Source organism: Chelon labrosus (assembly GCF_963514085.1).
Source record: "Chelon labrosus genome assembly, chromosome: 3".
Classification (NCBI taxonomy): Eukaryota; Metazoa; Chordata; class Actinopteri; order Mugiliformes; family Mugilidae; genus Chelon; species Chelon labrosus.
Window position 1 is genome coordinate 22,451,360 of NC_140339.1, and position 12,196 is coordinate 22,463,555.

Below are 12,196 nucleotides of genomic sequence, written 5' to 3' on the forward strand. Positions count from 1 at the left end.
AGTGGCCCTTTGAAGAGACTAATACATAGGCTGCCTGTTAGTGCTATAATGACATATGAAGTTTAAAATATTTAGCTGCAATGTTAGTGAGCTAGGCCTGAATCAAAATACATTTATATTGTGTTCCGTCAGATCCTCCAAATACCCAGCAGAGGTCGTCTTGCGGACTCCTCAGCTCACACTTTCTCCAGACAATTAACACAGAGCTTAATTTGCTCATTTTGACCAAGAGGGTGGTAGTCTTAAAAAATATCTCGGGGGAAAAAATCCGATGTGCAGCAGTAGCTTTAAATCCGAGCACGGCTTAACGTCTTCCATCCGTCTGGTGCAGGTCTGAATGAGACAGTTTTGCCGCCAGCAGCTAAATGTCTAGAACCTTTGGAAAAGTGTGCGCGCCGCCCTGCGCCACACGGTGATGATGGGTGGACCGAGCGCAGCGGAGCGATAGGGCGCATTCCTTAATTTCCCTTCAACGCCGCTTCCCTCCCATCCAGCCCTGGACATACGACGAGACCGCGGGACGGCCGTGTTCCCCGTTCACACGCGAGGATTGATCCAATGTATTATTTACGAGCGAAACTTCAGCAACTTATCCACTGGATATGGCTCCCGGTTTGAGGAGTGGGCGGACAGGTCACCCCGAAGTGGCAGTGGTGGGAGCCGACGGAGCGGAGCCCGGTGGGTGCTCGCCGCAAAGGACGGATGCCGGAGGAAAGGGGAGGTGTTTGAGGACCGGGTCGCGAGCCGGATCAGCGGGGATGCTTGCGAACTGTCTGCTGTCTGTAGCAGCGCTTTTACTTCTTGTCCGGTGCGCTTTGGCCGCAGAGGGTAAGGAGCTATCTGTCTCAACACGCCGACACACACACACACACACATGCTGGTTAGTTGCGTTAACCTCTTACACATCTGGGCTGCAGTGCGAGTGGCATCTAGTGTGCATGGAAAAATGAAAATACAGAGGGGGATACGGGTCTTTTGTTTTACACAGCGTCGTTTTTTAATCCGCTCCTGGGTGCATGATTCACAGGCTGTGTGGATGGAGCTGTGCTCGGATGAATAGCTTGTTAATGCATTTTTAGGAAAGATAAACTTCCATTCATCAACTATGTGCTACCCAGGCATTTATAAGGTCTTAACATGTGCTGTGACATCCACTGAAATCATGGTAAATGGAAAATGTCCACAAGGCTGTGTACTCAGGATGGATCCTCTCTGACCGCACCGACTTGACATGTTATTTGAGAGATTGTGTTGATTCTGCGCCGCTGAGGGCTTTGCTCTTATGTGATGTAACTCTCTCACATCTTTCCACCTGAGCCTGGAGCCAGTCAACTCCTTTGTCTCAAAGATCAGATTCCACTGCACAGAACACAGAGTCTCTGCGTCTCGACCTCGGCATTATCTTCCAGTCCAACTCCACTTTTCCATTTTTTTTCCCTCTGCTGGCATTTCATTTGGGTTGCATTTCCACGACGGAGCGTTATTAAACATTATTCTTGCCTGTAATGGGCCGCAGGGGGTTATTCTGGGAATGCAGCGCAGTCACAGGACAGTCAGTGTTTCAGAGCATCTGGGTCAGCACTAATGACACACATACTGTTGCCCACTGTAGGTCTGCTTGTCTCTGGCGGCGTGAGAGGCAGCTGGGGTAAGGCTGGCCGACTTAGCTGCCCTTCAGACATCAACAGTGACTGCAAAACACATCTAGTCTCTGCATGTGCACTAATTTACCTGCACCAACATGCACACACACACACACACATGATTATTTACATTACTTCACAGGAGATGGTTTGAAAACAGAGCTGCAGAACAAGATGCTCTTTGCATGTGCTGAACTAACAGTGGCTCTCTCACCCTTCTCCAGTCTGCAAACTGTGATGTAGTGGCTGTAGTCTCACCTCTGCTGATGCACTGCTACAGTAGCAGAGTCTCCTCCTCCTCCTCCCTCCTCCTCCCTCCTCCTCCTCCTCCTCCTCACAGTCAGCACATCCATTCTTAAACATACGAGCGCAGCAGCACCTGAGCTATACAGTATATTATTGGTGACAGAAGTATAGGACTGCTTTTGGTATTCACTTACGTCAGATTCTACGGACAACAGACCGTGCCCTGGGACTGCAGGCCTTCGTGTAGATATAAGAACTGCTTTACTGTTGGACTCGGCGGTCTACCACACTGGTTGGTTGTTTACAATAGACTGCATGCTGTCTTTTGGCAGTGTTACTTAGAAGATGTTCTCTTAGCTCCAAAATATGTTGCTGAGGCCTGACGATTTCATGTTAAATTTGAGTATGCGAGACCACTTAACTGACTGACTCATTTTGAACCTCTAGTAAGCATCACATCAAACAATCAAAGGCTCAGTTTATATAACACAAAAGTCATAATGTCTCCATCCATTGTCTCCACCATTTTCTACTCACCAAAACCTCCAGATAACCAAACGAATGGCAGCGAAACACAAAATGACAATCCTCAGCCACACGGAGATCTTAAATCCCAAAACTGCTGCTCTTCATGAATCAGCCCACCTCAGTTATATTTGATTCGGACATCATTTCTAAGCTTTGGCTTTTTCCAAATCTCCTCCTTCCATGGTCCTTTATGGATCTTTAATGAGATACATTATTCAGTGAATTAGGGGTGCGCTGATTCCGATGTGCTGGATTGGTCTTGACACAAATACCAGCCTTGTTAAATGAATCCGGTATCGGCCATGAAGCCCTAAAGTCTTTTTTTTTTTTCTGTTCTGCCATTATAAAATAATGTTTTTCCTTCATCAGATACATTCATTCAGTGGGCCACTGATTCAGGTTTTATTGCGGCTGTAATCTGTGGTCTCTTATTCCCTCTGGGTTGGGGGACATTTCTGTTCACAGCTGTGGCAAAGTTACACAATATGATTACCATCATAGATACTTGTAGGACGCCACGAATCCCACTGCTTGTGAGGGTAAAACAAAGGTACACAGGCTAAGAAACACTCTGTAATCCTCCACAGTTACACTTACCACGAACTGTGCGTCGTCGGAGAGCAGTGCAATGGTATAAAACCATTTCTAGAACTTAGTGTTCCCGAGAACAATGGACCTGAGAGAATGTAGCTGTCCGTCTAGCCAAACTAAGTAACCAAGCAATAATGGGCCTTGTTCGGCGAGATGACTAAGAACCCACCCACCTCTCAATATGCAAATAGAGCATAAGGACTCTTCTGCAAAGATGGGAAGATGGTCATTTCAGCAGCCCTCCATCAATCAGGCCTTTAACGTAGAGTAGTTGGACTGAAAACACTATTGAGAAAACGGAATATGACAGCCCGCTTAGCGTTGCCAAATTTCATTTAAAAGACTCTCATATGAAATGAGTCAGAAAAAAAATAAAAACCTGTCCATAGCTAGAGAAGACTTATCCAATAAACCTCAAAGTTTGAATTGTTTCCAACAGGGCTTCTACGAAGTCCTGAATACTATGGATGAAAGATTTTTAAGTGGCTAAATTGGCAGTTTTACCATAAAAACTATATGTTTGCAAAAAGTCATTGTGTCTGAATCATTTCTAGTATAAAAGTAAAAAGAAATACAAGAAATGTCCAACAAGGCATTGTATTACATTTTTATATCGTGTTGTCGTTACATAGTCTCTCCACCAGAGGGTACTGACAAGTTGATTTTTCAAAAATCACTTTTAGTATGTACAATGTCCCACAATACTAAACAAAAAAACATCTGATCAGAAAGACAGATCTTGCCGAGATTCATACTTGTATGACATAAAACAATACACTTGCACACATTGAATACAAAACAAGCAAATATTCAGTATTTGTTGGGGCCATAGTACTTGGTTGCTTGCATGTGTGTGTCTAAGGTTTACTGAATGAAAAACATCCACTGCTGCTGTTGGCCAGTACTGTTCAGACTCATGGCTTAAATCTCTTAATGCGTGGAACCAGCACAACATGTGGTTTCTAAGGCAACTCCAATTTTTGTGCTACAATGACATTTCCCCCACTCTCCGTCAGACCCCTCAGTAGTCAGAGATGCTGAGTCAGTGTTTTTATCTTGAGTCATTTTAACAGCAGAGATGCCTTTTTATAGATTGATTTTAATTAACTCGCAGGATCTCTTGTCGGCTTTATTGCCTTCTTATTAACATCGGCTGAAATTATGCTGAGCAGCAGCTCGAGGACACGGTGTAGAGCGAGCTGAGCAAAGGCTTCCTTGCTCCTCCTACAATCCCGTGACCTCTTTTGACGTCAGCTCTGTTTACTCCTTGAACCGCAGCCCCGTTGTTTGTGATTGCTGACAGCTAGGTTTTGACATGGGTTAAGCTCATGGACCTCTCTGTATGAGACACTATCCACGAGCGGTTTCCAGTCATCACTTCCTGTTTAGGAATTCATTGAAGGAAGACATGAGAGCAAGGTTGAAAGCCATTTCCTATGTGCAATGCAGTCTAGGGGTTTCACCCATAAAATGACTGCTAATGTGCATCAAATGACTTGGGGCACGATGTGTTTGTGTTTCTTTAATGCTTCTACCTGTGCACTTTGTGTCGCTGTTGTCTTTCCCTCCATCTAGATTAGCCTTTTCAGAGCAGTCAAGAAGGTTAATGTTAAAATAACTGCCAGGAATTGATTAAAAAAAGAAAAAGAAAACATGACTCACCCTTGGACTTATGACCTGTCTGTGAGCTCTGCATTTTCAGGAGTACACAGAGGACATGTTTATTTCTCTGATTTCACTTCACTGCAGAGATTTACCGTACAACAGTTAATTATGTTGTGGGTAAGCACGTCAAGAGGGCTTGAGATGTATGTGCCTGAGTGTGGCTTCTGTGTGTGTGTGTGTGTGTGTGTGTGTGTGTGTGTGTGTGTGTGTGTGTGTGTGTGTGTGTGTGTGTGTGTGTGTGTGTGTGTGTGTGTGTGTGTGTGTGTGTGTGCGTGGTAGCCAGATAGATGTTTCCTTCTTTAACTGCATTTAGCTGCAAACATTTGTCTTGGTGAACAAATATTAAACTTAAAAGCCTGAAAATATCTCGGGGAATTAAAGCCTTGTTTATATAATGCAGTTCTTCTTGGGCTTCCTCTTGCATGTTATTTTGAGAGAAGGGGACGGTGTGACTTCTACTCAACAATACGGAACAACCAAAGTGCAAGAAATGAAAATGCCAAAAGGGCAGACAGAGTCTTGTCGACTAATTAAAACTATATTAACAGTGGCAATCATTGTCAGAGTGAAAGAGCATTCATTGCAATCTTTCCCTGCTATAATTTACCCACAGGGCTCTTTAATTCTGTTTCTGTCAGATCCTGAAAACAGTCAAAAGGTCTGCAGTTTTCTCTCCTTCCCTGCTGTAAATAAAGCAGGCAGCACTTCGACAACACACGGATGTAATCATAGGAAAAGCGTACAGGCTTCTAATTAGTATCATGGACCATCTGCTTTGCATCATCCCATGTATAGTTAAGCGCAATTGGGGAATATTGTGACTGTGCGTTATGAGCTATCTCCATGTTTCCCTCCAGTATCTCCCTGTACCTTTGTTCAGCTTGTGTTCTTTTGTTTCTCCCTCCCGTCTGTGTTTGGTGGAGGCTGATGGCAGATGAAGGTTTGGCTCTGCTGCTGCCCGAGAAAGGTTAGCAGGCAGCCTGATTTATTGCAAATACTGTATGATACACCACACCGCTCTGCGCAAGGCCAGCGGTCATCGCGCCTGCGTCACACTGGATCCCAGCAGAAGACGGCAGGAAGTCAGGAAAGTCCGACTGTAAAAGAGCAACGCTTCAGATCAGCTTGTTTCTAGAGACCAGTAATTCGTGCCAACTCAAGTTATTTTAGTGTTTACATGTCCTGCATTCCTACACAGCTGTTTTATTTGTTGTGGCTGGTTAGAGTGCTGCTGAGTCTGAATGTGGGCATAGCTGCATAGGATGTCATCCAACCTAATATAGTAATATAAAGGTGTTATTTATCTCACCCCAGCACCTGCAATAAATCAAAGAAGAAATTTCAGCACAGTCTTGGAAATAGTTCCAATCAGCTGAAGAAATCACCTCCTTGAGTTTGAATTAGTCTGCGTGTTTAACGTTGTGTTTAATCTGAATGTGTCTCTAAGAGCTATTCCAGAGATGCACTTGTTTTGAGCATCAGATTGAGCCTTCACACTGGAATGATATCAAAGGTGAAGATTTCAAACAAGCAAATGAACAAGGCTGGATCGGATCAGGTTTTAAGTCTGTGGATAATAATGCCAGACAGACGGTCAGAGAAAGGGAGGTTTGCATCTTCACAGCGGGGGTTATCGGTCAGAATTAATGGCAAACTGCCATTGTATCACATTTAGATTTTGTCTGCTCTTGTTATGAATGGAAATGCTACGTGTAGCTGTAGGCTTTGCTTTCTCACACAGATGCCTCCGTGGACTGTGGCATTTCAGCACAATCGCTTTGAACCATGGGAGGAGGGAACGTGAGATCACAGAGACGTTCAAACACTTTCATTACATATTCATTCAAAAATGTTACACTCCTAGCAGCTGGCAAATTCTGCACGCACCATGGCCGTATTGAGGAGAACTGGATATTGAACACCAAAGATGGTGGCCACTCAATGAATGATAATTACTTGCATAATTACTTTCCCCTCTGCCCATAGGTATTACACTGTCATGACATTTCCAAATATAAAATCTCCATGAATATATATAAAAAAATATAATTTAAAAAGAATATAATAAAATATATATATATACATATATATATTAAATATTCAATTCAATTCAATTCAAAGCACTTTATTTGTCCCCAAGGGGCAATTTAAAAAGGCGCATAGTAGTAGCTTATTCAACAAGGGACAAGAGACACAGTCAACAACAAAAGCAGCACGCATACTGTACAATCAACCAGCACATATTCCACAGGCACACTGCACAATCATACACTGCATACCACATATCGTCATTCATCGCATAGTATTGGTTCTAAAAGTTCTAAGAGTTCTTAAAGTGCTTCCTTAGTGCTTCAATTAAAACAAAGTGCATAAGAGGCAGTTAAAATCATGTGTTCATGAGTCTGTTGTCATTCAAAAGCTGGACAGCCCTCGGGATGAAGGTTGCCTTCCTCCTCTGTGTCCGGCAAGGCGGACAGCGGAGTCTGCGTCCTGACGGGAGCCTCTCGAACTCAGAAAACAGGATGTGAGAGGGGTCCTGCATAATCCTGCGTGCTGCCTTTACGATCTGTTGGTCACATAGGGCAGTGAGAGTTCGGACGGGCTGCTCAATGATTTTTGAGCAGACCTTAACCACACTCAACAGGCGGTTTCTGTTTTGCAGGGTAATGGAGTGGAACCAGCTAGTGAAAGAGAAGGTTATTATAATATAATATAATATAATAATATAAAAAGAACTTAAAGTGACGTCAACTGGTCTATGAGAAAATGTAATTTTTACTCACAATACTGTGGCCACCAGGAAGACCTGCCAACGAGGCCGAGTGGTATCGGTCCCTCCAGAGCATGCACATACTCGCAATGCAAACAAGCTTTGCCGTAAGTCCTACTGATTTATTATTATATGCTTCTGTTAGAATCAATGTTAAGCACATTTGCTGGAAGTTGAGCTGCATTCACTTTTTTGGCGAGCAAAATAACTCACACGAAGCACAACATACAGCTGTACGGTAGGTATGAATGCTCTCATGGCTAACGTGATACAGACACATGTGCACTTACAAATCTACCAGATGTTAATTACTATGCAAATAGTTTTGGTGCGTCTGAGTAACCGCCCACACTTTAATCAAAGTAGCTGTTAGACTTTTTTCGCTTGATTACTTTTGCTTGGCTCAAGGGAAGTACAGTACAATGGCGTTGTGTGAGCTTTTATTTTTTATTTTTTTATGAAAAATTAGTGCTTGGAGCCAATGCAATACAGTTATCTAACTTAGACCGGTCCCTAAATTCCTTAGTTTTCAAGGCACACTTAGTGGTGGTGACTTCTTTTGGGGGAGGAAAGAAGGAAAGATATTCTACCACATTCAACCACAGTATTTGCTGTCAGTGATTTTCTCTGTAGACTGTCCATGTCCTTGTTAATAGTTTAGTTAGCATCAAGCCCTGTTCCATGAAGTACTGCTGGTCCGCCTCTTTGGCTGCAAATAGTTAATTCTCATAAACTCTCATGAAAAGGTAGTTTTTTTTTTTTAACTGCAAATTGTGCAGCGCCATCTGAATGACTTCTACCTTATACATTATTTTGTCCGATCGCTGCAGCGTCCAGTCAGCTAGAGATCAAGACGTCTCTTTGAAACACAGGAGCACTGGTCATACTTTCCAATGGAGAGGGAACTAGTCAGTGACAACCCTGATTTCACTGAAAGGGGAAGTTCATCCTTTTCCTGCTTTGAAATAGAGACAACCAACATTTCCAAATAAATCCGTAATGTTACTGACATTGTGAGTTATTTCAGTGCGTTTCTTCTGTTAAATGCGATAGCAGAATTGTTTTGCTTCATTGCACGGTGCCACTGCGCTTTATTCCGGATGTATTCACCTAAAATCTGTTATGTACTGAATCAGATGATTGCGAAGAGTCCATTTATTCTTCATAAATCTTATAGTAGCTGTATTACAATGGATAAATGGTAGCCGTCTAATGGTTACTGGGGGTATTGCTACCCGAGTTAAACCAATTTACCCATTGAACGGATCTCCTTAACAATCATAACATCAGTTGCCCTCATTGAGAGATTTGGCATGATCTGCCATTTAACGCTCATGATGTAATCAAAACCCAGAGATTTCATATTTTTGCAGAATGCAGAATGTAAAATGAATTCCATTTCATTTCCCACACTGTTTTTTTTGCTTTTTCCACAAAATTCTGGCCTCGAGCGGCACAGTGGCGTGGTGGTTGGCACCGATGTCTGACAGCAGGAATGTTCTGGGTTCGAATCCAGGCCGACTGGGGCCTTTCTGTGTGGAGTTTGCATGTTCTTGTTGTGTCTGCGTGGTTTCTCTGGTGATTCTAAATTGGCCGTAGGTGTGCATGTGAGTGCGAATGGTTGTCTGTCTCTCTGTGTTACCCCTGCGATGGACTGGCGACCTGTCCAGGGTGTACCCCGCCTCGCCCGATGACAGCTGGGATAGGCTCCAGCCCCCCCGTGACCCTCCAGAGGACAAGCGGTTACAGAAGATGAATGAATGAATGAATTCTGGCCTCTGTACCTGTTCAAACTCAGGGGAAGTAAATTTGTGTCTGATTAACCAAAAGAATCTAAAAAGGTTTTTACTGCAACCAATTGTTTTATTTACTTTACACACATTAATTTTATCAATGCAGGACCTTGCCACTGAATGGTTCTTTGTTGGTCTGTGACCCCTTTTTCAGTTTTCAGAATTCCCACGACGCTACCTATCAGAGCATGTTCATATCGTCATGTACAGTAGGTCTGAGTATGTCATTCTTTTGTGTTCTCTAATTGGATTATATGGAAATTGAGGCTATGCTGTTGAGGCTAATTGTCTGTTATTTAAATCAACTATTCCAAATCATACAAATCATAATTTAATATGCAAAAAATATAGTTGCTATCATTTGTTATGTTTACCATGTGAGGAGGTCTGATTTAATGGGTAACAGTGGAATTTGCAGTTTTAGATACACTTTCTGACCCTCTATTATTACAGTTTCATCCATATAAATACACCCACTGACCAACACTACTCAGTCTGTATGTTAAGCGTCCCAAGTCCAATGCAAAGAAAGGTTGTTTCTGACTCTTAAAAAGAAAAATCAGCCTCCCATTCAAAGCCTGCAGAGAAGCCTTTAATTTTAAATCCCACTGACATCGCTGAGGCTCACTCTCTGATTTCTAGCTTCGGTAAAGCAGGTTGAGAGTGGAGGCAGCCCACTTGCTGCAAAGATGACAGTGTCACTGCAGCATCAAGAGTTAGCTGAACTCGGATGGCACTAAAGAAGTTCAACAGTTCTTGAAGCCTGTCTTATTAATCAGTGATCAAGCTGTCTAAGGATTTCAAAAAAATGGTTCTCATGACAGAAGATAGAAGAAGTTTGGGAGGGAATTTGAATCTCTTGCTGTTCCAGTGGGCTGCAGGACATGCAGTTACAGAGTGTGAATGCACTGAACTGTAATCCTGCAAAGACAAAAATGTGTCATACCTTTTCAACCCGCACAGCACGTAATGATATTCATGCACTTTTATGCACATTAATAAATCTATACCATGTAGCATATGTTTGATTTATGCCCTTACTTTAGATCTCTGAAGCAACCCCTTAAGTCTTAAAATAAGACAGGCAGTTCCCCACAGGCCAATTCATTACTGGGGTGATCTGAGTGTGTAGCTTCACTGCCTCTGGAGAATTAACCCTTTGCATACACACACGCGCTCCATACATATGTAGACAAACACAGTACCGAGCTTCAGATTTTGTTTCCCTACTTCCTCCTTGGATACTGTCCCGTTATGGTAGGGATGTCAAACTCATTTTAGTTTGGGGGCCACATTCAGCCCAATTTGATCTCAAGCGGGCCAGACCAGTAAGCTAACAGCATAATAAACTATAAATAACGAGAACGCCAGACTTTTTGCATTTGTTTTAGTGCAAAGAAGAAGAAGTAAATTATTTAAAAAAAAGAAAGACATTTCTTAAGTAAAATAAGTGCAATTTGGGCACATTGCCATCTGCTGTTTAGCCTCGCATCTCAGTGTTGTCTTCTGTCCACTTCTCTTACTAAAACAATGGACAAATTAGGGATATCAGTTATTTTCACTGAGTTTTCGCACTTTGCAAATTCATGCTGCGGGCCAGATTAGACCCTCCTGCGGGCCGCTTTTGGCCCACGGGCATTATGTTTGACACCTGTGCGTTATGGGCACATTTGTGCATGTGTGATGTCTGTTACAACTTTACATTCTCAGTACTTTCCAACCTGTTGCAGAGAGACGATAGTTTTTTTGCAATATTTAATGTTATAATACTACGGAGCTACTGCATTGGATGTTTACTTTCTTTTGTAATGTCAAGTGTATTGTTTTTAAGACAGAAATACAGCACAGCACAAGACTTGATGTACTGCACAGGAGACTTACAACTCTTAAATGAATTAAAATACAGCAGTGAACGTCTCACGGTTTTCATCCACTAACCAAACAAGCAAACCAAATAAACTGTTTTGCAGTGCAGTGTATCAATGCATTTCAGAGTTGGACTTGTGTCACAGCGACACGTTAAATGACCCATGAAGGTCGAGAGCAGGATTAGACCGTGATGCGTCATGGTATACATACATCTCAGTAATGATATCGTCACCTAGGAGACAGGCCTCTCCTCGACAGCGGACGCCATTATGAGACACTAATATCACCCATTAAGTTGTGGATAATAAATGTTGATGTAGTGGGATAGGGAAGTGTCCGAGATCAGATTAGAAGATTGACAGGATATTCAATCGTCTGTGTAAGTCTGCGAGGAAGGATGACAAAAAAGTGCAGCTTAGAGATGATAGAAAGAGACAGATGCTGTTTGGAGCTGGAGGTAGAGTCAAACTGACAGAGGGAAACTTTGCGTTTTAATATTTAAAGCCATGTATTTAAAAATCAAGGCATTGTCTTTGTTCTTTTCAAATGAATAATCATTAATGGTTATAAACAATAAATTGCACTCCTAAAAGCCAAAAAAAAGATAAATAAATAAATAGTGAGAGTACAGGAAAAGATAGTATGACACAATGATAAGAAAAGTCACATCACAAAATCTAATTTCTGCCCTTCCCTATGATAATTTCCTCAGAGACTCTTGAAAAAAAAAATTGCACAATCCTACCCTCTTAAATTCATGTGACACACATCATAAAAATGTCCCCATTTTCATACTGATCTGTCCTATTTCTCATTCTAAAAGGAACCTGCTTAAAAAAAAAAAAAAAGCCTACCTAGCCGAGCCGGATAAACCATTCCTGAAAAGATGGCTCCCGTGGGGGCGTCCATCCTCTTAACAGTATCTGTCTGTCCAACATTTAAATCTGGAATAAATGTACTGCACAACAGCGCACAACCCTGAGTGCATGTACAATATTAGTCAAAAACTCGAGACGAGGATTGGCAAGAGATTTCGTTAAATTATGAAACGTCTTCCAGAAAAAGCTAAATTAAAAAATATGCTCATAGCA

At 42.3% G+C, this 12,196-nt stretch overlaps 1 protein-coding gene across 1 annotated transcript in view; it reads left to right on the top strand.

The window, feature by feature from the left end:
* Positions 1-602: 602 nt before the first annotated feature.
* The window catches only part of kiaa1549lb (KIAA1549-like b), a gene marked incomplete at its 5' end in the record, with an annotated part of 59,533 nt that continues 47,939 nt past the window's right edge, over positions 603-12,196 (top strand). The window contains one exon of the mRNA XM_084540776.1: positions 603-828. Coding sequence (XP_084396902.1) covers positions 603-828 — 226 coding nt within the window. The remainder of the gene's footprint in view (positions 829-12,196) is intronic.